General features: G+C 61.0%; 5 protein-coding genes across 12 annotated transcripts; 2 read left to right on the top strand and 3 right to left on the bottom strand.

The window, feature by feature from the left end:
* Positions 1-680: 680 nt before the first annotated feature.
* ARPC4 (actin related protein 2/3 complex subunit 4) lies at positions 681-2593 on the bottom strand. Its single transcript, XM_066195841.1, has 6 exons — positions 2499-2593; positions 2190-2308; positions 1778-1889; positions 1608-1703; positions 1321-1491; positions 681-894 (listed from the first exon to the last, which is right to left on the bottom strand). Exons 1-6 carry the CDS (start codon positions 2499-2501, stop codon positions 889-891), a joined length of 507 nt encoding a protein of 168 aa, XP_066051938.1. The 5' UTR covers positions 2502-2593; the 3' UTR covers positions 681-888.
* A 225-nt stretch (positions 2594-2818) lies between these two features.
* Positions 2819-5895, top strand: TADA3 (transcriptional adaptor 3). Its single transcript, XM_066195836.1, has 8 exons — positions 2819-3386; positions 3512-3762; positions 3931-4036; positions 4191-4332; positions 4481-4584; positions 4690-4799; positions 4926-5111; positions 5186-5895. The coding sequence occupies exons 1-8, from the start codon at positions 3180-3182 to the stop codon at positions 5376-5378; spliced, it is 1299 nt and encodes a 432-aa protein (XP_066051933.1). The 5' UTR covers positions 2819-3179; the 3' UTR covers positions 5379-5895.
* Positions 5896-6092: 197 nt separating this feature from the next.
* On the top strand, positions 6093-9899 carry CAMK1 (calcium/calmodulin dependent protein kinase I). The gene is given in 13 exon segments (XM_066195875.1): positions 6093-6296; positions 6298-6317; positions 6742-6855; positions 7573-7704; positions 7932-8006; positions 8075-8213; positions 8309-8435; positions 8530-8605; positions 8700-8812; positions 8922-9000; positions 9098-9185; positions 9273-9399; positions 9477-9899. Coding segments are annotated over 13 exon segments (1350 nt in total). The 3' UTR covers positions 9533-9899.
* Positions 9888-11904, bottom strand: OGG1 (8-oxoguanine DNA glycosylase). 2 transcript variants are annotated; one of them, XM_066195876.1, is made up of 7 exons: positions 11774-11904; positions 11148-11434; positions 10893-11072; positions 10629-10807; positions 10413-10554; positions 10272-10321; positions 9888-10192 (listed from the first exon to the last, which is right to left on the bottom strand). In XM_066195876.1, the coding sequence occupies exons 1-7, from the start codon at positions 11887-11889 to the stop codon at positions 10121-10123; spliced, it is 1026 nt and encodes a 341-aa protein (XP_066051973.1). In that variant the 5' UTR covers positions 11890-11904; the 3' UTR covers positions 9888-10120. The 2 variants fall into 2 exon arrangements, with proteins under 2 accessions (XP_066051973.1, XP_066051975.1); XM_066195878.1 differs by lacking the exon at positions 11774-11904 and adding an exon at positions 11518-11713.
* A 42-nt stretch (positions 11905-11946) lies between these two features.
* BRPF1 (bromodomain and PHD finger containing 1) lies at positions 11947-24029 on the bottom strand. Of its 7 annotated transcripts, none has more exons than XM_066195872.1 (13): positions 23208-24029; positions 21363-22322; positions 18960-19116; positions 17743-17874; positions 17276-17422; positions 16008-16320; positions 15209-15523; positions 13951-14238; positions 13714-13861; positions 13044-13165; positions 12826-12944; positions 12564-12718; positions 11947-12477 (listed from the first exon to the last, which is right to left on the bottom strand). In XM_066195872.1, exons 1-13 carry the CDS (start codon positions 23801-23803, stop codon positions 12294-12296), a joined length of 3636 nt encoding a protein of 1211 aa, XP_066051969.1. In that variant the 5' UTR covers positions 23804-24029; the 3' UTR covers positions 11947-12293. The 7 variants fall into 7 exon arrangements, with proteins under 7 accessions (XP_066051969.1, XP_066051967.1, XP_066051968.1 ...); XM_066195870.1 differs by having other exon boundaries at positions 13029-13165; positions 23208-24028; XM_066195871.1 differs by having other exon boundaries at positions 13029-13165; positions 15209-15520; positions 23208-24028.
* Between the last annotated feature and the right edge of the window lie 288 nt (positions 24030-24317).

Genomic DNA, 24317 nt, shown 5'->3' with positions numbered 1-24317 from the left:
GATGCCCCACTGAGCCCTTGTTCCCAGCCTGCTGGGCTGTGGGGGGGCTGGAGTGTACCTTACTCAAGTGCTGTTCCCATCTGGGGGGCTGTGTGCCTGCAGTGCTGCTCTCTGTCTTACATTGTCCCATGATAGCCTGAGAGAGAAGGGAGCTGTGGGTGGCTCTTCCTCCTCTGTGCCCAGTGGGTTGTTCTATTACCCTGTCCTGGTGGGCAAAGTCGGAATCCAGCACAGGACATGGCCTCTAAACCCCAGTGCCACTGATACCAGAATGCAGGATGTAGATCCCTCAACCCCAACACTGCTGTGATGTCACCGCCCCAGCTCCAGCCACCACAATGGCTCCACTGCACAGGAGGGTGGACACAAACAGCCTCCTATGCCCACAGGCAGCCATCCCCCACTCAAACCTCGCACCCTGCCTGAAATCCTTTTGTGCCCCACACCCCAAGCCCCTTGCTGCCCCCAGGTCGCCTTCAAGTCTTTTCATACTCTCCTGACACGCCGCATGGCCCCTCACACACCATCAGGGCTGACCCCACTGTTTGCTGTTGCCACACTGCCCCTCCAGTTCCACATCCTGCTCCCATTCCACGATCTGCCCCCCAGGCCCACAGTGCCCTCCCCCCATCCCCCAGCATGGCCCAGAGCGGCGGGAGGGAGGAGACGGAGGCGGCGGATACAGCAAACAAGACCATTTAAAAAACAAGACAAGACGGGGCAGCGGCCGGGGCCGCGCTGCCGCGAGCGGGGGCTGCTCCCACCCAGCCCAGAGAGGGGCGGGCAGGGCCCGGCCCCGCCCGGCGGTCCTCGAGAAACGGGAGCAGGCACAGGCACAGTGCCCGGTGGGCAAAAGCACAGGGGAGCCACGGGGTCCTGCACCACGGCCTAAAACTGGAGAGAAAACACACAGCTGTCAGTCCCTGCTGGCAGCGCTCCGAGAACCCTCACCACCCTCCCGGCACCAGGGATACAGAGGATGGCCACTGCTGCCAGGGATCGGTGCTCAGCTTCTCCCACTGCCTCCCCAGGCACTGCACATCCATCTCAGCACCCACCAGAAGGGTCTCATCCCCCCAGGCTGCTGTTGCCACTGAGCAAGCTCTGGGGGGAGTCTCACAAGCTGGCACTTCATGAGCAAAGGGGATACAAGTGCTTTTGGCATCCCCTCCTCCTTGTCCCCAAGAGGTTCCTTGGGCAGGATGTCACCCTGTCAACACTAATGGGACTGGGGGGCGCTGGGCAAAAGGGCCACACTGGCTTTGACCCCACACCCCACTCCCAAAATCAGACACCCCTCCTCCCATTTCAGAGTCTCACATTCTTAAGGAACTCCTCTGCCACGATGCGGGCCCTCGCATTGACAGAGAGTTTCATCTCACTGATTTCCTTGTCAATCTCCTCCATGAAGTGGATGACAAAGTCCACCAGTTTGTGCTTGTACATCTGCTCCGTGTGGAAGTTCGTGATCAAGAAGCTGATGTCATAACCCTGCACAAGAGAGAAGCTCCCTAGGGCTTAGCACCCAAACCGCTGGCCATGCAGGCTCACATCCCAGTGCTAGGAGCAGAGCCAGGAGTAGCTCTGTCCCCTCCCTGTCACCTCACCTCAACAGGTTTCCTGCGCAGGATAAAGAAGTTCTCAGCCCTCATCATCATAAAGCGCATGAATTTGTGGCACAAGATCTTCTCGATCTCATCGGCCTGGAGAGAGAAAAGGGAAGTGAGGCTTTCCCACAGGCTGAGCCGCCAGCCCTCTGCCCAACCCCCCCCCTCACCTGCTTCACCGCGATGCTGACGCGCACAGAGTTAATGGAGCCCTCGATGAGGACCTTCTCCTTCTCGTTCCTACTGATGATCACCGGCTGCAACAGCAGCTCCTTGCTGCTCCTGCGAACGGAGGGAGGGCAGGAGTGACTCAGAAAGAAACAGGGAAAGGGAGCCGCAGGGAACCACGGGGTTGTGAGAATTTTGCTACACGATGCTCCCACGTCCCGAGGATGCTCCTCCTCAGGGCAGACGCTCCCTCGGTCCCAAGCAAGACCCCCTTCCTCCTCCCCGCAGCTTCCTGCCGGCACCGTGCCTGAGGGCTGGGGGATGCCCAACGCACGGCAGTAACGGGCCAGCAGCCCCCAGGCGGGGAACCAGGGCTCCGCAGGGCTCCCCTCGGGTCCCCTCCCGCCCCCGTACCTGACTTCCACCTCAGGCTTGTTGTGCCGCTCCACCACCTGAGAGGAGAAGTTCTCCAGGCACAGCGCGGCCTGCAGCGTGGCGCGCACCGCGTTCAGGTACGGGCGCAGCGTGGCAGTCTGCGGGGACACGGCGGAGCATCAGACCACCGATCGGAGCCCGGGGGTCGGGTCTCGCCCTCCGCCCCTGCCCCAGCCCCCGACCAGCAGCCCGCAGCCCCCTCAGCTCCGCTCACTCGGCCAGCCCCGGTTCCGACCCTCCCCGGCCTCCCCGCTGCCGCCTCCCCTCACGGGGCGCCCCCCGCCCTACCATGGTGGCAGCGGCGCTCCGGTCCGGGCAGGCGGAAGTGGCTGATCACCTCTTCCGGGATGCGCGGCACCTCCCACTGCGGCGGGAGGGAGGGGGGGCGGCGGGAGGCTCCCGCCCTGCGGCCTGGCCCCCCCGCGGCACGGAGCCGGGTGGCGGCGGCGAGACTTCGCGCAGCTCCCCCCGCGCCCTGCCGCGCTTGGTACGGGCCTGTCAGTGCTTCCATATTAGGGAAGGGAGATGGAGGGCGGGCTGGGCCAATGAGCGGCTGCGCGGGGCGCGGCGCGGCCAATGGGGAGCGCGGGGCGGGGCGCCCGCGGGGCCGGAAGGGGCGCCCGGCCCAGACCCGGCCCCGCGGCCTCCGCTGCGCCCCGGGGCCGCCCCCGCCTCGTCCCCGCAGCCCCCCGGTGATCTCCCTTCGCTTCCCCTCGGTGATCCCCCCCACCGGGTTCCTCGGCGCCTCGGTGATCCCCCCCGCCCTGTTCCCTCAGCGCCCCGGTGATTCTCCCCACGTTCCTCTCAGCGCCCTGGTGATCCTCACCCCGGGTTCCGCAGAGCCTCGATGCCCCCCGACCCTCCGTAGCCCCCCACTGCACTCCCTTCCCTCCCGGCTTCCCCTGTCCCCGGCTCCCTCGTGCGCCCGTCGGTCCCCCAGAGCCCACTCGGTGCCCGGTCCCCATCGCCATGAGCGAGCTGAAGGACTGCCCGCTGCAGTTCCATGACTTCAAGTCGGTGGACCACGTGAAAGTGTGCCCCCGGTACACGGCCGTGCTGGCCCGCTCGGAGGACGATGGCATCGGCATCGAGGAGCTGGACACGCTGCAGCTGGAGCTGGAGACGCTGCTGTCCTCTGCCAGCCGCCGCCTTCGTGTCCTGGAGGCTGAGACACAGGTGCTGGGGCCACGCTGGGTCAGGGACAGACTCTCTGTTTGGCTTCTTCCCACCAAAGGGCGGCCTCTGGTCTGCCCCTGCCCAGCACTGGGCACAGCACCTTATGGGACATCACTTTCTTCCAGATCCTGACGGACTGGCAGGATAAGAAGGGCGACCGGCGGTTCCTGAAGCTGAGCAAGGACCACGATGTGGGCACATCTGTAAAACATGGGAAGCCCAAGAAGCAGAAGCTGGAGGGGAAAGGGGGCCATGGGACTGGGCCTGGGCCTGGGCGGCCCAAGTCCAAGAACCTGCAGCCCAAGATCCAGGAATATGAGTTCCAGGATGATCCCATTGATGTGCCCCGCATCCCCAAAAATGATGCTCCAAACAGGTGTGTGGGTGTTGGGAGGCACTGAGATCATCTTTCTCCTTCCTTGGAGCCCATGGCACAAGGGCTGCCTCTAGCCCAAGAGAAGAGGGGCCACAGGGGGAAGGGGACATGTGTCACCTTCCACGTGCTCCCCTGCAGCTCCCTCTCACAGTTCATCCATCCTCGCAGGTTCTGGGCATCGGTGGAGCCGTACTGTGCTGATCTCACCAACGAGGAGGTCAGAGTCCTGGAGGAGCTGCTCAAGCCACCAGAGGATGAGGCTGAGCATTACAAGGTGAAAAGCTCCTAAGCCACTATCTCTGCCCTCTCTCCACCATCCCCTCTAGCACCTCACAGTGACTGTTCCTGCCTGTGATGCTGCTGTGGCACTGGGGTGGTGGGAGGCAAGGCAGAGGCTCCAGGAGCTGTGCTGAGCCTTGCTCTTGCAGATCCCACCACTGGGGAAGCATTACTCCCAGCGTTGGGCACAAGAGGACCTGCTGGAGGAGCAGAAGGATGGAGCCCGGGCAGCAGCTGCTGCCGACAAGAAGAAGGGTGTCCTGGGGCCGCTGACTGAGCTGGACACTAAAGGTGCCCCAATCCCACCCCTGCCTTTGCCCAGAGGGTCTGGGAGTGCTTGTGCCCAGTGGAGCCAAGCCCAAGAAAGGCTGAGGTTGCCCTGCCCCACTGCTCATCTCTGCCTTTGGGGTTGCTTTTTCCCTCTCCCGCTTCCTCCCAGATGTTGATGCCCTCCTGAAGAAGTCAGAAGCCCAGCATGAGCAGCCAGAGGATGGCTGTCCCTTTGGTCCCCTGACCCAGCGTCTCCTGCAGGCCCTTGTGGAGGTGAGGGACTGCAATGGCACCATGCCATTGGTGGTGGCCTGGCACTCTGGGGCATTGCTGCCAAGACCCAGCATTGTAACCCTTCCCTTGTGCTCCCTTTGCTAGGAGAACATCATCTCCCCTGTTGAGGACTCCCCCATCCCTGAGATCACTGGGAAGGACTCAGGAGCTGACGGTGCTGGCACATCTCCCCGCAGCCAGAACAAGCCCTTCAGGTGAGCAGCTGAGGCGGGCCCAGAGCTCAGCACTGCCCGTGGGTGCTCCAAGCACGCTGCTGGCTCCCTGCCACCGTGAGTCATGGGGAGTCAGTGGTGGGCAGCAGCCACTCTCCACCCTGGCAGTGTCCCTCACACCAAGTCGCTGGAGGGGCGGATCAAGGAGGAGCTGGTGGCCCAGGGCCTGCTGGAGTCAGAGGACCGTCCGGCTGAGGACTCGGAGGATGAGGTGTTGGCCGAGCTACGCAAGAGGCAGGCGGAGCTGAAGGCGCTCAGCGCACACAACCGCACCAAGAAGCACGAGCTGCTGCGGTGAGAGTGAGCGGCAGGGATGGGTGCAGGCCGGGGGCTGCCCCGCAGGGACTGACCCCCCCTGTGCCCCCCAGGCTGGCCAAGGAGGAGCTGCACCGGCAGGAGCTGCGGCAGCGTGTCCGCATGGCTGACAACGAGGTGATGGATGCATTCCGCAAGATCATGGCTGCCCGGCAGAAGAAGCGCACGCCCACCAAAAAGGAGAAGGACCAGGCCTGGAAGACCCTGAAGGAGCGGGAGAGCATCCTCAAGCTGCTGGATGGGTAGCAGGGACCAAGGACCCCCCACTCTGTGTGGACCTCATCCTCAGGGGGCTGCCCTGCCTGAGCCCTGCCACCACAGGATGGAACTGGCCTCCCCCATGCCCTGTCTGCTCAGCCTCCCTACCTGGATGAAGGAGCCCAGCTGCTGTCCCCTCCCTGTGTGAGGCTGTCACTGATCCAAGCTGGGCATCTTGTGGAATTGCAGATGTCCCTTCCTTGAACACCCCCACCCCGGCTGGTGGCTTCCACTCCCATGTCCCCCCTGCACTCCCGTTATTCGGGTGACATCAGCCAGGTCACTGCAGGGGCTAGATGTGATGATGCAGTTCCCACGGCCCCCTGTCCCTCTCTGTGATGTGGGGCAGGGGGAGATTCCAGCCCCCACGGGTGGACCTGGGGGAGTGGGGAGGGGAAGGGGCTGGAGGGGTGGGGGTCCCGGTGGGTGGGTGGCCGAGCTCTCCATGTACCGGTGGTTTCTATTGCCGCGAGCACAGGCAATAAAGGCAGCCGTGTGCTGGTGATGGTGTGGTGACAACTGAGGACGTCATGGGGGTCAGCCCTGCCCGTCTGTGCGGGTGGGTCCTGCTGGTGCTGCGCTCAGTCGGGGGAGGGGGGCGAGGAGTGGCGGGGCTGGGCCTGTCCTGCAACTCCACGCGTGTGCTTCCCTCGTGTCTACCCAAGGAATGCCCTCGCATCCCCACCGCAGATGCACGGGCCGATGCCGCACCGCGCTGTCCGCCCTCCCCGCGCCTTTCCCGCGTGTCCACGCGCGCCCGCGGTCACGCGTGTCCTCCCGCCTTCCCCCCGCGGCCAAACCGCCCCCTCCCATTGGCAGCGGCCGCGCGCCTGCCCGCCCCTCACCGTGACGTCAGCGCTGTCCGGCGGCGCCGCGCCGGGAGGAGTCGCCGCTGCTCCGCCGCGGGGCCCGGGGCCGGGGCTGTCGGTAAGGGCGGGGCGGGGCGGGGGCGGCGTGCCCACGCGCGGAGGTCGTGCCCACGCGTGACACCGAGTAGCGGCGGCGGAGGTGCGCATCACCCGCGCCACGCAGCTCCGCTCCCACTCGTGTCCCGCCCGGCGCGGCTGTGCCAGCTGGCGGGCGTGGGGAATGGCGGTGGGGAGCCCCCGTGCACCTACGCGTGTGTCTGGAGCCCTCCTGCTGCCTGCCCGCCCCGCACCCGCCCCATGGGCGGGCATCGGGAGGGTCCCCGCACGTTTCTCCACTGGGGCAATCTACGCCAAAACTCCTGCGTCGACACAGCTTGTTCCCATCACCCCACGATGATAACCACCTCCCCGTAGCACCCTGTCCCCCCCGTGTCCCCATGCCATCCCAGCACGCTGACAACCTGTCCCCACTCGTGTCACAGGTGGGAGTGGGTGGCCCCACAGGGCACCATGCCGCTAGGGCAGGATGGGCCCAGCTGGAAGAAGAGGATCGAGGATATTCAGCGGATCTATGATTTTCGAGATGTCCTGGGCACGTGAGTCGCAGACTGGGGTGACACACCAGTCACAGCCCACTCGTGGTGATGGGTCTGGCCCCTCGGGCTTTGCCATGTGGCAGTGACCTGCCATGTGGAACCAGCTCAAAAACTGGCCCAAGGTGGGACCTGCATACAAGGGGACATGCTGTGGGGCACAGGTACCACCTCCCTCTGGTGCTGGCTGGTTCCCTGTGCTGTGGGTACCTGAGGGTGGTCCCCTGGCTGGCAGAGGGCTTCCCGGTGATGCCTACGGCACCGTAAGGCTCTTAGACTGGATTAACAGGTTAATTACGTCAAGGCTTAGGGCCCGACGCAGTGCAAACACACTGCCTGTCACTCCTGTCTCTTCCCCACCTGGGCACTGCCAACAGTTCTGGCTGGCTCTTGGGTGGCCCGGGGTGCTACACGATGGCACAGCAGAGGGCTACTGCAACCCACACGGGGGCTCAGCCCCAGCACAGCTTGACCTCGGCAAGATCACAGCCTTATCCTGCCTGATATGGGGATGGTGCAGCCACACTGGGAGGCCGGAGGGCGCCAGGCATCCTATCGCTGGCAGGGTCCATGTCCGCCCATCCCAGCGGGCCGCTCCTGCTTGCTTTTCTCCTATAAATAGCTGGACTTTCTGCCTGTCGCCATGACAATCATGGCATGGCGGCATCGGCAGCTCCAGCTGGTGGCTCCCGTGCCCTGCTCATCCCTCACCCTCCCTAGGGGGGCCTTCTCTGAGGTGGTCCTGGCGGAGGAGAAGGCGACGCGGAAGCTCGTGGCTATCAAGTGCATTGCCAAGAAGGCACTGGAGGGAAAGGAGACCAGCATTGAGAATGAGATTGTCGTCCTCCACAAGTAGGGGCCGTCCCAGCACCAGGGTGGGGGTTTCACTCTGTGCCCCCCCACACCCGGCACAGCCCCCCACTGCCAGCACTCATTGCCGCATGTTACTGCCAGTGCCCAAAATAGCCAGTGGCACATGATGAGCTGTGGCACGGAGCCTGGCTGCTCCCTGTCTCCTGGGGGCTGGGGTGGGGGCAGCCCGGTGCCCTCTCACCACCTCCTTGTGCCTCCCCCCACAGAATCAAGCACCCCAATATTGTGGCCTTGGATGACATCTATGAGAGTGGCACCCACCTCTACCTCATCATGCAGCTGTGAGTGACGCTGGGGGGCTCCAGAGGGGCGGGGGGGCCGTGCTGACGGGTGCTGCCCATCCCTGCAGGGTCTCAGGGGGGGAGCTCTTTGACCGCATTGTGGAGAAGGGCTTCTACACTGAGCGGGATGCCAGCGCCCTGATCCGGCAGATCCTCGATGCCGTCAAATACCTGCATGACATGGGTATCGTCCACCGTGACCTGAAGGTGAGCAGTTGAGGGGGGACACTCACAGCATTGTCATGGTGGTGGCGGGAGGAGACCCCAGTGTCACCCTTCCCTCTACCCTCCTCTTCTTGCAGCCTGAGAACCTGCTCTATTACAGCATGGATGAGGACTCCAAGATCATGATCAGCGACTTCGGGCTGTCGAAGATTGAGGGCTGTGGCAGTGTCATGTCCACAGCCTGTGGCACCCCTGGCTATGTGGGTGAGCGCCTACAATGGGCTGCCACCACCCTAGGTGTGGGGTTGGGATTCCCCCACAGGTTGGGGTCCCCCCTCACCGCTGCCATCCCCCTCAGCCCCTGAGGTGCTGGCACAGAAGCCCTACAGCAAAGCAGTGGATTGCTGGTCCATTGGAGTAATTGCCTACATCCTGTATGTATCCCGCCTCCCACTCCCTTCCCCTCCTGGGGGCCTGGCACTTTTGGGCTGCTTGGGACCAGCAGCCCCCTCCCCACTGCCCCCCTAGGCTCTGTGGTTACCCCCCTTTCTATGATGAAAATGATGCCAAGCTCTTCGAGCAGATCCTGCGGGCCGAGTATGAGTTTGACTCACCCTACTGGGATGATATCTCGGACTCAGGTGAGCTGGGACCACCAGGGCAGCGGGGCCTTTGAGCCTGGTGCAGCTTCACAGTACCCAGAGGAATGGTGGACAAAGGCACTCACAGCTGCTCCATGCTCTGTCCCAGCCAAGGATTTTATCCAGCACCTGATGGAGAAGGACCCTGGCAAGCGATTCACCTGCGAGCAAGCCCTGCAGCATCCCTGGTAATGGGGAGAGCTTTTGCTGTCTGCTCCCCTCTCCAGCTCACCCCACAGCAGCCATGGGATAGGAGAGCCCTTGCTGACTTCCATCTTGCTCCAGGATTGCCGGGGACACAGCCCTGGACAAGAACATCCACCAGTCAGTGAGTGAACAGATCAAGAAGAATTTCGCAAAGAGCAAGTGGAAGGTGAGTGCGGGGTGCTGGTGGGTGTTAGGGGGTGCAGCAGCCCCTCAGGCACCCCATACCAGCTGATGGACACTGTGGGGTCAGTAGCAAGCTTTCAACGCCACGGCGGTGGTGAGACACATGAGAAAGCTGCAGCTGGGAACCAGCCAGGACATCCCAGGGCAGACAACTCCCACCAGCCCCGGCGAACGGTTGGTCGGGGGGACCAGCAATGGTGAGCCCCAAACCCCCTATCCCCATCCCACACCCCTCGGGGCTGCCACCTGGATCTCACCCTGTTCCTCTCTGCAGGATCAGAGTGTGGGCGCTCACCCACAAGCAGAGCTCAGCGTCTCCCACCAGACTGAGCACAGCCCCACATAGCTGCCCCCAAGGGGGCCCAGGGGAATCCAGCCCCCCATGGGCACCATGTGGGGTGAGGGGCTGTGCAGTGCAGGACCAGGGGAGACAGTGTGGAGGCAACCTGCTCAGCTTGTCCTGGTTATGTGGAGCTGCCCCCACTGCAGCCTCACAGCAGAGTCCTGCATTGGGGCAGGAGCACACCACAGAGCCCCCCAGCTTGGGGCTTTGTCTCAGGCCCCTTCCCACACCCCTTCCCTCCCTCCACACCTGGCCTGGCACTGTCCCACACCCCCAACCCCAGCATGTTCAAGGACAATTTTCCAAATGGATGTTTCTATTTTATTGCTTGTAATAAAGGCAAGAGGCCAAAGGTGCTTGGCTCAGCTCTGCACTGAAGAAGCTGGACACAGCCCTGACCCGCCCCAGCTTCACTGCCCAGGGCAGCAGCTTCCCCCATGCACACAGTGGGCAGGTGACAGGCAGTTGGCCACACCCATCCATCCCAGGCTGGCAGCAGGCGCAGTGTCCCACTCAAGTCACTGTTCCTCCTGGCGTGTTCCCTAGAGGAGCCCACCCCCATATCTGCCCCAGCCTCAGCTCTTCCAGTCCTGATGCTGGCTGCAGGCTGGCTTCTGACCCTTGCGGAGGTCGGCACAGAACAGGACCTGGAGTGGGGAGATAATGGGGTGGGCATGGCAGGGGCATGGGGTGGGGGGTGGGGGTGCCAGGAAGGGGGGTACTCACTGCCTGTGCCCAGCCGGCACGAGGGCCCCACAGCCCCCGGAAGAAGTCACCTGCGGAGAGAGTGTGAAGGCCAACATGGGAGTACACTTGCAGTATCCACCAGCCCTGAGGGTCCCACGCAGGATCCAGCCCTGCCCTCACCGATCTCCTGGTAGGCCCGAGGGGTGAGGCTCTTGCCGCCCAGTGCCACGCCGTAGCGCTGCCGTGCGATGTGCCAGACGTGGGTGTCCACCGGCACCGCCTCCGCCTTGTCCAGGGACAACAGGCAGACACAGTCGGCCACCTGCCACCAGCAGCACCCAGTCAGCCCCCAATGCTGGTCTCTGCTCCCTGTCCCACCCCCGCCCGGGCACCCACCTTGGCACCTACACCAGGCAGGGCGCACAGCGCCCTCCTGGCCTCGGCATAGGGCACGGTGCGGAGCTGGCACAGCCCCTCGGTGCCGAGCCCCTCAGCGATGGCCCGCGCACTCCCGCTGACAAACTTGGCCCGGTACCCAAAGCCCAGCGCCCGCAGCCGGGCCTCGGCATCAGCGCCTGCGGGGGCACAGCAGAGGAAGGTGAGTGGGCGCAGGCGAGGCCACGGCAAGGTGACAGCGGCAGCAGCGGGGTGGAGGTGGACCTGTGAGCGCCGAGAGGGATGGGAAGGCATGGAAGGGCCGGGAATCGAGGCAGCAGAGGCGGCGGCCGAAGGCCTGGCAGAGGCGCTCGATCATGGCAGTGATGCGGGAAATGTGGTTGTTGGAGGTGCAGATGAAGGAGAAGAGGCACTCGACTGGGTCCTGCCGCAGCACCCGCACCCCTGCGGGCAGGATGCGGTGAGGGACGCCGGGCAGGTGCCATGGCCGTCCCTTACAGCTCCGTGGGGCCGCCTCACCTGGGAAATCATTGGCCACCTTGCGGAACAGGGGGTCGGCCGCCGCCCAGGTACGGTACAGGGCCGACAGCCCCACGTCCAGCTGGAAGTAGTCGCGCAGGATCCGGTCCGTCTCTGCGACGTCCAGCTTCGCTGCTTTGGCGGGGCACCCATCCCGCTCCTCCTCCTCCTTGTGCTCATCCTCCTGGCCGTAGACCGTGTACCAGAGCCGATCCCCGTCCTGCCGTAGCGTCCAGACGCGGCCCTCTAGCACACCCGTCCAGGCCCCCGGGCTGCTCTCCCACCACCTGTCGCACACGGGGGGGCTTGTGGCCAGCTTGGACGCGACGGGCTGGGCCGGGGGATGCCCGAGAGCTCCGGGCCGGCTCACCGGAAGCTCTGTCCCGAGGAGAGCACCAAGTCCAGGCGCAGCTCGGCCGGCGGGCACGGCAGGCAGCGCCACAGGGACGGGCAGGCGGACGGGACGTCCCGCAGCTTCATGGGGGTCGGGGAGCAACTGCGTGCCCCTGCCCGCGGGGGCGGCGTGGCCAAGGCACCGCCCGGCGCTGCGCCCCCGGCTGCCCCACAGCCCTGGCCCGGCCCCACACGTCCCCACAGCCCCCCGGCCCGTGCCCCCGGTCCCGCACCTCCTGGCCCGGCCCCGACACTCCCCACCGCAGAGAAACCCGCGCGGGGAATCGCCCGCCGCTCCCCGCCCCAGCTTCCGCCCGCAGCCGGAAGCGGCGCCGGCGCCGCCGCACATTGTCCGCCCCGTTCCCGCTCCCTGCCCGCCCGCAGCGGCCGCGGCTCCGCAGCGGAGGTTTATTTTCTAAGAATCAATAGATTTTTCTTCCTTCAAAATAAATACAAACAACGTCCGAGCGCGGGGCCGCCCAGGGGCTGGGCCCAGGGGTGGGGGGGCAGCACGGGGGTGCGGGGCGCGGGGGGCCGCCCTGGGGCACGGCGGCGGCCAGAACAGCATCCCGGGGAGCGGCGGGCTGGGGGGAGCGGGCACCGGGAATGGGAGAGTGGGGGGGGCACGGGGGGACCGGCCCCACCCCTCCCGGTCCCCCGGCCCCCCTTGGGTGCAGGCCAGCTGCACGGGGTGGGGGTCACCGAGCCCCGTTTGCCCTGAGATTCGGTGGGGGAGCGGCCGGTGGCACCGGGTCAGTCGCTCTCGCTGGAGTCGCTGCTCTGCTCGCCCTGCACCTTGTTGCGGTGCTGCATGGCGCGGTGGTAGGCGATCTGCACCGACTTGCGGATGTTGGACTTGCGGCCCTCCAGCATCTTCTCTTTGTCCAGGTCTTGGTTCACCCCCAGAGGCACCAGCTTCGTCCGGGGCAACCACTGCCTGCAGAGAGCAGGGGGCCACCTCGTTTGAGGGTTACAATCGTCTCTGGGGACCCCCCCGCAAAGCCCTTGGTGCCCTGGCCTTACCAAGTGCGCTTGTTGTCAAAGAAGAGGACAAGGTAGAGGTGCTCGCGTGCTTCCTGAGTCATCTGCTCCCCCAGCTTCAGCACCTCCAAGGGGGGCACGGGGATGGGGACGCCATGGTGGAACATGCCTTCCCGCGGCATCTTGGGGTCAATGATCTGCAAAAAGAGCAGGGGAGGGCTGAGAGGAGAACAGGCAACCCCAAGAGCCAGTCTGCAGGGAGGGGACATGGATTTCAGAGGCCCCGATGACAGGCGGTACTCACCAATGCCGGGTAGGAGGGGTAACCCCGGCACTTAGCCCACACCAGGTCCAGGGCATCCAGGGAAGAATCCTCATCCTCAGACAGCCACCCCGCACCACGCCCCATGCCCTTACGAACCACTGTACAGGAAGAGAAGGGCGTCAGCTGTGTGCCCCAGGTGATGGTGCCAGCCAGGCACATCGCTGTGCAGCTACAGTACTTACTGCCGTGCCCCACACCTCGTCCCGTGCCCACGGAGTAGGACTCGTTCTCCGTCCCTGATGTGTCCTCACTGCTGTCCTCTGGGAAGTTCACTCGGGAGAAGGAGGGTTTCCCTCTGCCCTGCTTGGAGGGTGTTGTGCTGCAGAGACAGGGAGCAGAGCCATGAGTAGGAGTCATGTTAAACTTTCAGAAACTCTTTTCCAGAGGCCAGGATGGTGGGACACCAGGGCTTGTGGCCTCCAACTGCCAGCCTTGGCACCAGGGAGGACTTGGCAGGGGTGCCAGGCAGAAAGGTGGGATGATGCTTCTGACAGGGTGGAAGCCAGACCCTCACCCAGTTCCACCTGGGAGGTCCAGAAGATGTGCCCTGATCCGAATTAGAGGCACAGGCAGGAACCTGCTGGTGCTGGCTGCTGGAAGGGCCAATGACAGACCAGCCACTGTGCCAATATGGAATTCCCTAGTTCATGCTTCCTAGTGTGCAGCCCTTTACTGCACTTGCACCTTCAGCTTTTACATTAAAAAAGGCACAAACCCCACAGACTTCTAGGGATTAGCAGCTGAGCTGCAGGACGAACAAGATGGGGGCCACCAAACAGGGTGCTCATCCAGAAACTCAAGGGTGAGAGCTGCCCACTGCCACTCTGGGCAGCACCGCTGTCAGCAGAGCTGAGCCAGGGGCAGTACCTGGTGCGGTCTGAGGCAGCGCTGCTGCTGCTGCTGCTGCTGGACTCCGAGTCGGAGCTGCTCCGGGGAAGATTGCAGTCATTGCGGTACACCAGGAAGCTCTTCTTCACGGGCTGGTTCCCGCTGCTGAAACCGTTGGCTGGCAGGTCTGAAAAACACCCCAACAAAGAGCATTACCACTGCACCAGAGCCTGCCACCTGCTGCCCGTGGGGCCACAGCTGCCCAGCCGCACCCACCCATGGTAGTGTCCTCTGTGGACTTGTCACTGTCACTGTCTGAACTGGAGCTGGGGCGCGGGCTACGCCCTCGCTTCCTCTGCCGCTGGGAGGACCCCATTATTGGCAGCTGGGGGGGCCCAATGGGGCTGCTCCCATGCCCAGGAGTGATCTGGCTGTCTCGATTCTTTGGGGGGCGTCCTGGACGTTTTGGAGGGCCTGCAGTTTTAGGGTTCTTCTTGGAGAAGAGCACAGAGGTCCTCCTGCCAACTTCATGTGCTGGGGTAGACGAAGAATTGGGACCCAGACCTGGAAGAGGGAGAAGGTGTCAGCTGCAGCCCTGATGGCAGGGACTGCATGGCAGTGGTGTCATGAAACAGTTTCATTTCTGGGGAACATTATCTCAGAAGATCCTCCCCCACTGCAGAAGAACATGCTTTTCCCAGTGATTAGGGAACAGGACTGGGATGCAGCGGTGGCAAACCCCCAGTGACACAGGGTAGTTCTGTCTGGAGCTTTTGCTGTGCTCCCCACAGAGCCCAGCTCAGCATCTCCATCCAGAGAGCTGGCAGCAGACCTGTTTGATTCTCAGCCCTGGGAGAGCATTTGGAGCTCAGTTGCTGCTGCTGCAACTCCCTCCCATGCCCTCTGGCAGAAAGGGACACTGTTCCATAATGCCCCTAGAAACCCAAGAAACATGGCCAAGTTGGCAGGTTCTGTAAGGAGGAAACAATCCACCTCATGCCCCATATCACAAAGCTGGAACTGTTAGTCTCTGGAACAGCATCCAGTTCCTCGACTGACAAGGAGATGAATTCACCAGGTGAGTTCTGACCACAGCTGTGAACACCAGCAACCTGCCAACCCTCCCCAGGGGCAAACACACACCAGGCTGTGGCTGTTCCAGATACAGGACATGGCCTCCTTCATCCAATCCCCCCCTGCTTGGCTGGCACAGCTCACTACAAACTATCCAGTGAGCACACTGGGAAGGAGCCTGGGGAGGCACAGACATCATACTCAGCACCCGCCCCTAAGGGAGGCACTACAGGAAACGAGGAGTCCCTGCAGGGGGATGTGGGATAAGGGACTCTTGTCCCACAGGCGGCCACCTGTCTCATTCCCATGGAGGAGTAAAGAGCAAGGTGTGTGTGGGGAGCTGCCCACACAGTCATCCTGCCTCAGGAGGCACCTGCCAGGGCAGACTCTCCCCAGACAGGCCTGTCCAGAGGCGGCTCTCCATGGCTCCCCAGACTGGCAGCTCTGGAGGGAGCATTACCTTTGCCAGTCTCCTGGCTGCTGCTCTCCTCTGCAGCACTGTCTGTCTGCAGGTCCTTCTCGCAGGGGTTGTGGGATTGCAGGACTCCCCTGGCAGAGGAGCTGTGCCGCTCCAGCCCATCCCGGCCCAGGTCCCGTGGGTGTGCGAGCTTCCGCCGTAGGACTGTGATCTCCTTCTTGATCATCTTGGCCCGGCGGGACCGTCCAATGCTCTGCTTGCCAGCGTTGACCTCGTCCAGCCGTTCCAGCAGGATCTTAAGCTGCTCCTCCAAGGGCAGGTGCTTCTGATTCTCTGAGAGCAGCAGCCGCACATCTTCTGGGGAAACAAAGAGGAGAAGATGGATGAAAGAAATTAGGAACTCATTGGCGCTCCTCTACCTGAAAGGGGATGAGGCAATCCAGGTTCCCTGCAGGGGAGAAGGAGCTGACATGGCACCAAACACCTGTGAACCCTTCAGGAAAGTTACCCTAAAAGACCAAGAGAAGGAGCCCTGTGGGAAGTCAGCTAGTTGGGATTACTGGGTAAAGCAGGCTGATAAGCAGTGTGGAGAATACCAGGGTTCACATTGTCTGGAACAAGGATGCAACAGGAAAGAAAGGACACACTGCCTAGAACCAACCTAATGGGGCTGGTAAGTATGTGGCTAGCAAAATCACCAGCTCTCCAGGCAGTGGGGACACACAACCCAGAATTCGACTTAATCTCCCAGAAGAGGCAGCTCAGACTCTTGGGTGCCTTGATGCTGCCCAGGCTTTTCCTGGATAGCCCTCATACCCCAGGACAGGGAACAAGTACCCACCGTCCTCAATGTCTTGGATCTGAGCCTCTTCCACTGTTACACAGTGAGGGAAGTGCATGCCTGTCTCGAAGTCAATGCCCATCTTCTCTGCCTGACGGCGAGCCTGCCGGAGCACAGCACCTCCCTGCTCCCGCAGACGGATGGCTGCCCGGTAGAAGATCGTGTCTTTGGCATTGTATTTCAGACAGTTGTTAATAATCAGGTTAAAATCCTCCTCAAAGTCATCGAAATTCAGATAGCGATAGGCTTCTAGATTTTGTTTCATTGTCTGAAAATCCATTGGCTTCTTGATGTGATCCAGGTAGTCTGGGACCTGCATGAGGAAAGAGCCAGAGTTAAGAGCCCAGGAGCCACAGTTAGCAGTACCTGCTCCAAGAAAACAGTTGTTAGAGGAATCAGGTATCACTCCCTGTGCTCTGCCCAAATGCACATCGGGGGATGCCGTCTGCTTTTGCAGCTTGAGGAACAGCAACGCCTCCGGACTAGGAAGCCCATGTGCTGTGCTCAACCTGTTAGAGCGGATATGCACTCCAAAGCATTTTTATGGCTCCAGCACACATGCCAGCATCCTGTCCTCAACTCCTGCCTGCAGGCAGCTGGGATCCATAATGATAAATGTTATTCCCTGGAGAGGGAGCTGCAAGTGCAGCCCCAGGGGTGAGGGTGAGTGCAGAAGGGTAAAACAGAGCCATCCAGGTGGCAGCACTGGCTGCAGGTGAGATGGTGCAGCCTTCCTCCCCATCTGCTAAGATGCCTCCATGCTGACGTGCTGCCAGAACCTTGCAGAGACCAAATGGACTTTCGCCATGTTCCCAGGCGGGGTCTCAGTGACAGTCTCAGGAATTATCTACCCTGCCCGCAGCAGTGACAGTAAAGGGTCAAACCCATCTCTGTGCTGTGCCCAGTCATCTAGCAGAGGCCTTCACAAGAGGACAGGTAAGAGCATGCCAACTGCTAAGGGCTGGCACTTTGCCTTTCCCAGTGGGAATCCCCAACTGCTTACAGACCCTGGAGTGTCACCAGTAACACACGCAGAGGAAGAGCCAAGTGCTGTGTCCCAGCTGTCACCAGCTCAGCTGTTGCGCATTCAGCTCACCCAGGAGGGGCACTGCTGCACACCCCTCTGGGGTGAGGCAGTGGTGCTGGGATGCATGAGCCAACACCAGGCTGCTCAGGGATCTTCTGGACCAAAGCATACCCTGGGCAGCCCTTGGCATGAGCAAGGGACAGGTTTGAGTGAAGTAGAAATCTGGGGAAGGGGTTCTTACTTCGTAGATTTCTGTTACCTCAGACAGAGGGACCGGCTCACTGAAGATGTTGCCCGTGTCTTTCTCCTGCAGCTGCTCAAGCGTCTTGCGGAGGAGGATGAGGAAGGGGGTCAGCTGCATTTCCAGTGCCACCTGCTGCACTTTGATCTGAAACAAAGGAACAGAGCGGGGCTGAGCCCCTGGCCCCAGCCAGGCAGTAGAGACTGTCCCCAGGGAGCAGCAGTGCAGCCCTGCAGGACAGCAACCCTCCTCCTCTGCTTGCTGTGGGGTAGGGACCGCCCCTCACCCCCACTTCTGGGGAGCAGAGGTGTAACATCGGCTCCAGCACCTGTGCGTCCCACCTGTGCCTTGCAGAGCAGCCATTTTTGCTGGGAGCCATCAGAGCAGAGCCTGGCACACCTACAGCACCCTAAGGAGCCCCTGCTGATGCCCACCCCAGCGGCTCCCCAAGGAGGGGCAATCGTTACCGTCTCTCTCTTGAGCTTCTCCCGCTTGCGTATCAGTTCCACCAGCAAGCGCGCACGCTCGAGGTCATGGCGCAGGCGCTGCCATGACTTCAGCTGTTCCTTCAGGGCCCAGTTCTTATCCTCAGTGTCTCTCTGTAGGAACATCAGAGACCGTGAGCTGATAAAAGATGTGCTCCCATCTCCACCTTCCTGACTGTGTGCTGGGGCTCTTCCCTGGCAAAGGGAACCAGCATGCCTGACCCACTGGTGCAGCAAAGGTCACAGCTCCTTTCTTACACCCTAAGCAGGTGATTCAGAACCAGTCTCACATCTGGCGAGAGCTAAATACCTGCTCCTTGGTCACCAAGCCCTTAGGATGTCAGGAGGTGCACATCCTGAGCCTATGGAAACACTCTTCCTAACATGACTGACTGACTGCCTGCAGCTGCCCAAAAGGTCTGTGCTGCTGCTCACAGCTCCGACAGAGTGCAACAGGTTAAAAAGGGAACACAGCTCTGGTTGCTTTCATTTCTGGAGCACCAAAAAATTTAAAGCTTTTATCCTGCCATAGCCAAAACAGAGCAGAAGCAGTCTCAATCCTTCTCCAGCAAAAATATTAGGAGCGGACAAAGGCAGGAGAAACTCCTGCTCAGTCAGTCATCAAAAGGCTCAGAAAGGAAGATTTACAGCTCAGATGGGGAGCTAGAAGAAAAATCTTCCTCTCTGGCACCAGACTTCACATCTGTGAAGTGCTGACTATTGGCTGGAAGCAGCACCTGGAAGGAGCACTCCTGGAGCAGTATCAGAAACTGGAAGCGAGGCCTTGGTTCATTCCAGACTGTTTCTGGAGATCTCTGGCCAACTCTCTCAACACTGCCTGACACAGCAGCCTCATACTAGAGGCAATTCTGATAGGTTTGCCATCACCACTGGCTAAATGTAGGCACAAGAAAGAAACTACCTACAGCGTGGCAGCTTGAGACGGCAGGATTCCCTTCTTGTGGCAGGCTGCCAGAGGCATCACTCCCTGGCAATTCTCTGAACACTGAGAGCGGAGAAGGTGAAGCAGCAAAAGCAGCTGGGGCTGCCCTTTCCTCATCTGAAAGCTCATACCCCTGACCCTCCTTCTGCAGCTGCAGGCATTGCATGCAGCAAAGGCTCCGAGCCCACAGCTCCAAAGGCGCAGGAAGCACGCACACAGCCAGGGTTCCCTGAGCTCCCCCACAAGCAGCCCTTACCTGGTCGCAGTTTCTCTGTGACTGCAAGTGTGTCTGCAGGCGGCGGAGCAGGGGGACACCATTGCGGGACTGTCTCTTCAGAGTCCAGTAGCTGTGCAGCCTCTGCATGAACTGGCTCTTCCTCTGGATGGTCAAACGGTTTGTAATCTTACTGAGCCTGAGGAAAGAAGAGGAACCACATAGTCCATCAATGAGACAAGCCTGGCTGCTGCAGAAGCCCTAGCGAGGGGCATGTAGCAGCAAGGCCACCCAAGGGCAGCTGAGAAGCTCCTCACGCAGAGAACATCCTTTTCCGCGGCAGGACCTTCTGTAACACCAAGTCACACAGGGAAGGCACAACAGAAGATGCTAGGAAAAATGACTCTCCATAACACATTTTTCCTTTCTACTTCCTGTCAACTTTTGAGCAAAGCCTGGGGCAGGCTGGGGTGCAAGACAGCCACACTGGGGGCTTGACTTTTAACAGCTCCCATGGTCCCTAAGACCACGAGTGTAATGCTGCTACTATCCCAAAATCATTATTTACCTGGCTGAGGGGCACTTGCTGTGACACGGGGGTCTGGCCAAATGTTACCAGAGAAATTCAAAGCCTGGCAAAACACGAGGAGGGAGCAGGAGGCAGGAGTACAACAGAGATCCCATCCAAGACTATGCTAAACAGCCCAAAACACCACAAAAGGGATTGCTTACTTCCTATAACAGCAGATAGTCTAGAGGGGCTCGGACAGCCTCATTCAGCAGAGTTGGACAGAGATGCTCTGCCAGTAGAGAGACAAAGGGATGAACCCTCAGCATCTCCCTACCTCCCAGGGACAGCTCTTCCCAGGGGACGACCCAACCTGCATCAGCCTCAGCTGAAGAGACTGGGGACAGCAGCCTCACATGCCATCACTGGCCAAGCACAGCTCCCACACGAAGACATGTGGCATTCTGGCAACAGCCCCTGAAGAATAATTAATCCCAACAGGAAGGCCTGGGGAGAGGTTAACAGCTTCTAGCTCAGTGTGGGTTTCGCTGTGAGTGTGATAGCAGCAAGACCATACAAACTGCCTGCCAACATGTCCACACATAAGAAAAGAGGTTCTTGCTATGGAGCAAGCCCTGAGTGAGCAAAAACATAAATCTGGGACACAAGCAGACCATGGCAAAAAGCCAGCAGCCTTGTGGCAGACCTGCCTCCCCAAGTCACCAGAATGCTGCCCAGAGAGCATAGCCCATGGCTTCCATGTGCTCCTTTCCAACTGCACAGGAGATAGGTCTTGTGAGTCTGAGGGTTTTGACAGTGTCCTATGGTCACAGCCCCAGTACAGCTACTGCCACAGGATGGAGGAGAGCTCAGCAGCTCAGGATTGGTGGCTCACCACCACAAAGGCAAATGCTTCCATGCCCAACCTGTGCTACAACTGGGTGTCACCTGCTGCAGGGTGACAATGACATCCAAAAACATCCTAGGATGCCCTTATGTGCTTTTACATGCCGCTGAGGACATCCAGAGTTATAAACTACACTGACAAATTCTGGCAAGGCTCCTAGATACTCTTGTTTTGGGATTTGCACGCCAGCGCAACAATCTAACAAGGCACAAAGCAGTTGCAACTGTAACTACAGGGTGTTTGCACCTTCCCATGAAACCACAGGTTTGGAATGTGACAGAAACACAACCGCTAGCAAGGCCTCATGTGGGTAGTCAGCCTTAGGACCGCCGTGTTCTTTGGCAGGCAGGAGTCCTGGTGCTCTCCAGCCAGCCCTCCTCACAGACAGCTTTCAGCACCCGTGGCTGCCCGGCCCTACTCCAACAGGCAGCGCCGAGAAGGAGCTGCTGCTGCTGTGCCTGGCAGAGAGCACTGAGGAAACACAGCAAGGAGTACGTGGTTGCAGGGATGGATGAGCTCTGCTCAGCAAAGCACAGGGATCCCGACCCCAGACCTCTCTGCTCCAGAGCCAAAATAACCCCAGGATTAGCCCATTTCCCAGGCCTGAATGACTCCCACACTTCTGTCTTTTGCCTGACACATTCTCAGGAGAAAACAGACCTCGGCAGAAAGGAGTTCCCTCCTCCCCGCCTCTTTTACTCCAGTGCCTGAGGTCAGCACAACAGGAAAGGAGTGCTGGGAACCTCCAGCTGTTCCCTGACACATCCGGCCAAGTTCATTCTCTACTGTTAAACTAACAGCAGCTATTTCCTGCCCTGCCGAGGGCCCAGACACCTCTGCGGAGCAGTGCATGGCTCTGCCTCTCTGCAGGACTCCCAGAGGAAACCACTACAGCCCTCTGCAGCAACAAAGTGAGAAGTACCTGTGCAAAAAGCTAAGGAATAGGATAATGCCTACATGGAAAGCAGGACACAAAGCACAGAGGAAAGGAGAAATTTCTCCCCAGTCCATGGAGGACGGCAGGTCATACCTGTGGGGGGGGATGCAGGGCACAGAAACCACGGGCGCTGCAGCTCGTTTCTCCGCCAGGATCTTCCGCGCCTTCTTCATCTTGATCCTAGATTTGGCCTTTGCTTTTTTGACTTTCTCAGAACTCCAGCCCTTCCCCTCCTCCTCTTCCTCCTCATCCTCCTCCTCCCCTTCACTGTGGGAGAGGGCGGGAAGCCTGCGCACGGAACCTGGCGGTGTGTGGATGTCGCAGTAGGCAGTTTTGCGCACACTGAAGGAGGTACCGTTGGCGCCTGTCTCCCGGACGGGCTCCATCTTCATGTACAGCCCGGCCTGCTGGGCGCAGGTGACGTGGAAGGCAGTGTAGCAGTTGGCTTTGTGACACTGGATGCAAGCCCCAGAGCCACGCTGCTTGCAAATGTAACAGGTCAGCTTCCAACGTGCGGGTGGGATATGCTCGATGCTGTCGATGGGCTCCAGGAAGACGGTGTTGGCAAAGCACACCTCCGGGATCCAGAGGGCACAGACCACATGTGCCCAGCGCCCATCGTCCGTCTGCTTGAAGGCCCCTCCCTTGTTTGGGCAGAGGGCGCAGTCCACAGCGCGTGAGGGTGACTGCAGGCACCGTCTGCAGAGCCACTGTCCCTCAGGGATGTAGGGCACCCCATAGCACTCCTGGTGCACAGCCAGGTTGCACATGTCGCAGAAGAGGATGACGTTGCTATTCTGACACTCCCCGTCGTTGCAGATGCAGCAGACGGCATCCTCATCCACCAAGGCGTTCGGGTCCCCCTTGTTGTGGCTCTCAAAGTAGGACTCCTTCTCTAGCCGGTCCATCAGGTACTCAAAGATCTCCTGGGGAATAGGACTCACGCCTTCGTTCTTCCGCCTCTCATTCATGATGTCCAGCCAGATGTAATCCTCCTCATCCATGTCATACTCCACCTCCTCATCCAGCTCCTCTGCCGACTTCTCAATGTACCTGGAAGGACAGCATGGGAAATTAAGGGCATGTTCAACACCGTTGGATCTGCTGAGCCCCAACTCCAGGATTTGTCTGTGACTTAGGGAATGTTCAAATGCTACAGCTGAGCCATAAGTCAAAATAAAGAAACATGAACAAGGCAGGAATGTGCAGAAGTAGGAGGTGCTTCTGTACCCTGACTAGCACAGCAGCACAACAGCATCTTGGAGACAAAACAACACTGGTCTAAGGAGCAAAGTCAGGCCTTGGAGACTCATCAGTGCAAGGAGGGGGCCAGCATGTGCCACCCAGCAAGTGCCAGTGCTCTGGAGGCAGCAGCCTCATGACCAAGACATGATAACCACACATGGAGGCCCCTGTTTCATTAGTTCTGGTTAGAGGGCTTGTTAATTCCTGCTTGAGGTATTAACTAGGGCCACTGCATCCACCAAATCTCTCACAGAGTACTGTAGGATAACAATTAAGAATTATGCCCAAAAACAGATCCTACAGGTACACCTTGATGCTGAAGGGCTCTGCAAACATTGCAGCATACCTCCAAAGAACAGAATGAGAGGCAAAAGGACACATTTGGGTTTTGTTTCATTTTTTTGTGCTGTTCCACCACGGAAAGAGCACAGCAATCAAACTGCTAGCAAAGACCTAAGCAGCAACTGAGAGCTCTGTAGATGCACAGACCCCACAGAACTGTGATGTGACACCAGGCAGAGCCCCAGAAGCCTGAAGCTATGGAACAGACAGTTCTGTGAGACCTCAGAGAGCCAGAGAGAGGCCACTTCCAGGAGCCATGGGGTAAGCCACTCGAACAGAGTGAGGCCAATTCCACCTGTAAACCTAGGGCATGAACCTAGGAGTCTCCGTGTACCCAGCCATGGACAATACCTGTAGTACGAGGTGGGACGAGGAGGGGCGTCAGGGGTGTCCTGCTCCAGCTCTCGGTACACCACCTCGGGCAGCTTGGGGGTAGCGCTGGCCGAGGCGTTGTGGTGATGGTGGTTGGAGTCCTTGCGCTTCTCCTTGTTCTTGTGCTTCCCAGATTTGGGCGGGACGCTCTGCGTCTCCGTGTTCTCCTTATTGCTCCCATTCTCGGGCACCTCCTCGGGAACATCCTCGTCCTCCGACACCACGTCGAGATTATCGAAGATGCTGATGCGGTGGACGCGGCCATGCAGGTCCACCTCCACCATGCGCTGGGCCTGGGCGTAGGTCATCACCTCTCGGCCGGGCGACTGCGAGGTCTCGGAGGGGCTGGGCGACTGCTTGTTGGCGGCGCGGGCCTGGCGCCCCTTCTTCTTGTGCTTGCGCAGGGGGGTGTGCTGGGGCAGGGGCGGGTTGTCGTGGTCATAGTGGTACAGGTGGTACTCGATCCCGCTGTAGCTCTTGTAGATCTTGCGGCAGGTGCCCACCGGACACTCGTAGGGCGGCTTGGTGGCCCGCAGGTTGTGGCAGAAGGTCTTCACGTCGAAATCTACGCCCATGGCGGGGCCGCGGGGGGCCGAGGCCGGGCCGGGCCGGGCCCCCCGCCCCGCCGCCCCCTCCCCGGGCCCCGGCCGCCCTGCCCTGGCTCCCCGCTGCCCGCTCCCTCCCTGCGGCGGCGCTCCCCGGCGCGGGGCCGCGCTCAGCGGGCGGGCGGCTCCATGGGCGGCGGCGGCGGCGGCGGCGGCGGGCCCAGGCCGGCCCCAACAATGGAGCTGCGGCGGCGCCTGGCGCGGGGCGGCCGCTGGGTAAAGCGCCGCGCCGCCCTTAGCAACCGCACTTTCGCCACGGCACCGCCGGGCAGCAGCACCGGGCGGCGGCGGCGGCGGCAGCGAGGAGAGGGGGGACGGGGAAGGCGCCGGCGGCGGCGACGACGGGGCGGGGAGGCCACGTGGGAGCGGCGGAGCCGGGCCGTGTCGCGCCGCGATGGCGGTGGCGAATCTGCCACCTCGAATCACAGATCCCGCTGCCACCGCCCGGCCCCGCCCCAACCCGGCCCCCCTCGGCCCCCTCACC

Source organism: Chamaea fasciata, unplaced genomic scaffold (genome assembly GCF_029207755.1).
Source record: "Chamaea fasciata isolate MVZ Bird 193981 ecotype frontalis unplaced genomic scaffold, bChaFas1.0.hap1 SCAF_13, whole genome shotgun sequence".
Classification (NCBI taxonomy): Eukaryota; Metazoa; Chordata; class Aves; order Passeriformes; family Sylviidae; genus Chamaea; species Chamaea fasciata.
The sequence above is the reverse complement of the archived record's forward strand: the minus strand, read 5'-3'. Positions and strand labels throughout refer to the sequence as shown.

Excerpts from the sequence above, each read along its gene's own strand:
- TADA3 (XM_066195836.1), top strand. The coding sequence starts at position 3,180 with ATGAGCGAGCTGAAGGACTGCCCGCTGCAGTTCCATGACTTCAAGTCG. Across the intron at positions 4,333-4,480 it reads GACTGAGCTGGACACTAAAG|ATGTTGATGCCCTCCTGAAG; the intron begins GTGCCCCAATCC and ends GCTTCCTCCCAG. Across the intron at positions 4,585-4,689 it reads TCCTGCAGGCCCTTGTGGAG|GAGAACATCATCTCCCCTGT; the intron begins GTGAGGGACTGC and ends TCCCTTTGCTAG.
- ARPC4 (XM_066195841.1), bottom strand. Across the intron at positions 1,704-1,777 it reads TCAGCATCGCGGTGAAGCAG|GCCGATGAGATCGAGAAGAT; the intron begins GTGAGGGGGGGG and ends TTCTCTCTCCAG. Across the intron at positions 1,492-1,607 it reads TGCGCAGGAAACCTGTTGAG|GGTTATGACATCAGCTTCTT; the intron begins GTGAGGTGACAG and ends TCTCTTGTGCAG.
- BRPF1 (XM_066195868.1), bottom strand. The coding sequence starts at position 23,803 with ATGGGCGTAGATTTCGACGTGAAGACCTTCTGCCACAACCTGCGGGCC. Across the intron at positions 17,875-18,959 it reads CACAGAGAAACTGCGACCAG|AGAGACACTGAGGATAAGAA; the intron begins GTAAGGGCTGCT and ends ATGTTCCTACAG. Across the intron at positions 13,166-13,713 it reads GCTGCCTCAGACCGCACCAG|CACAACACCCTCCAAGCAGG; the intron begins GTACTGCCCCTG and ends CTGTCTCTGCAG.
- OGG1 (XM_066195876.1), bottom strand. The coding sequence starts at position 11,889 with ATGTGCGGCGGCGCCGGCGCCGCTTCCGGCTGCGGGCGGAAGCTGGGG. Across the intron at positions 10,555-10,628 it reads TGCCTGGTGTAGGTGCCAAG|GTGGCCGACTGTGTCTGCCT; the intron begins GTGGGTGCCCGG and ends TGCTGGTGGCAG. Across the intron at positions 10,193-10,271 it reads GTGCCGGCTGGGCACAGGCA|GTCCTGTTCTGTGCCGACCT; the intron begins GTGAGTACCCCC and ends TCCCCACTCCAG.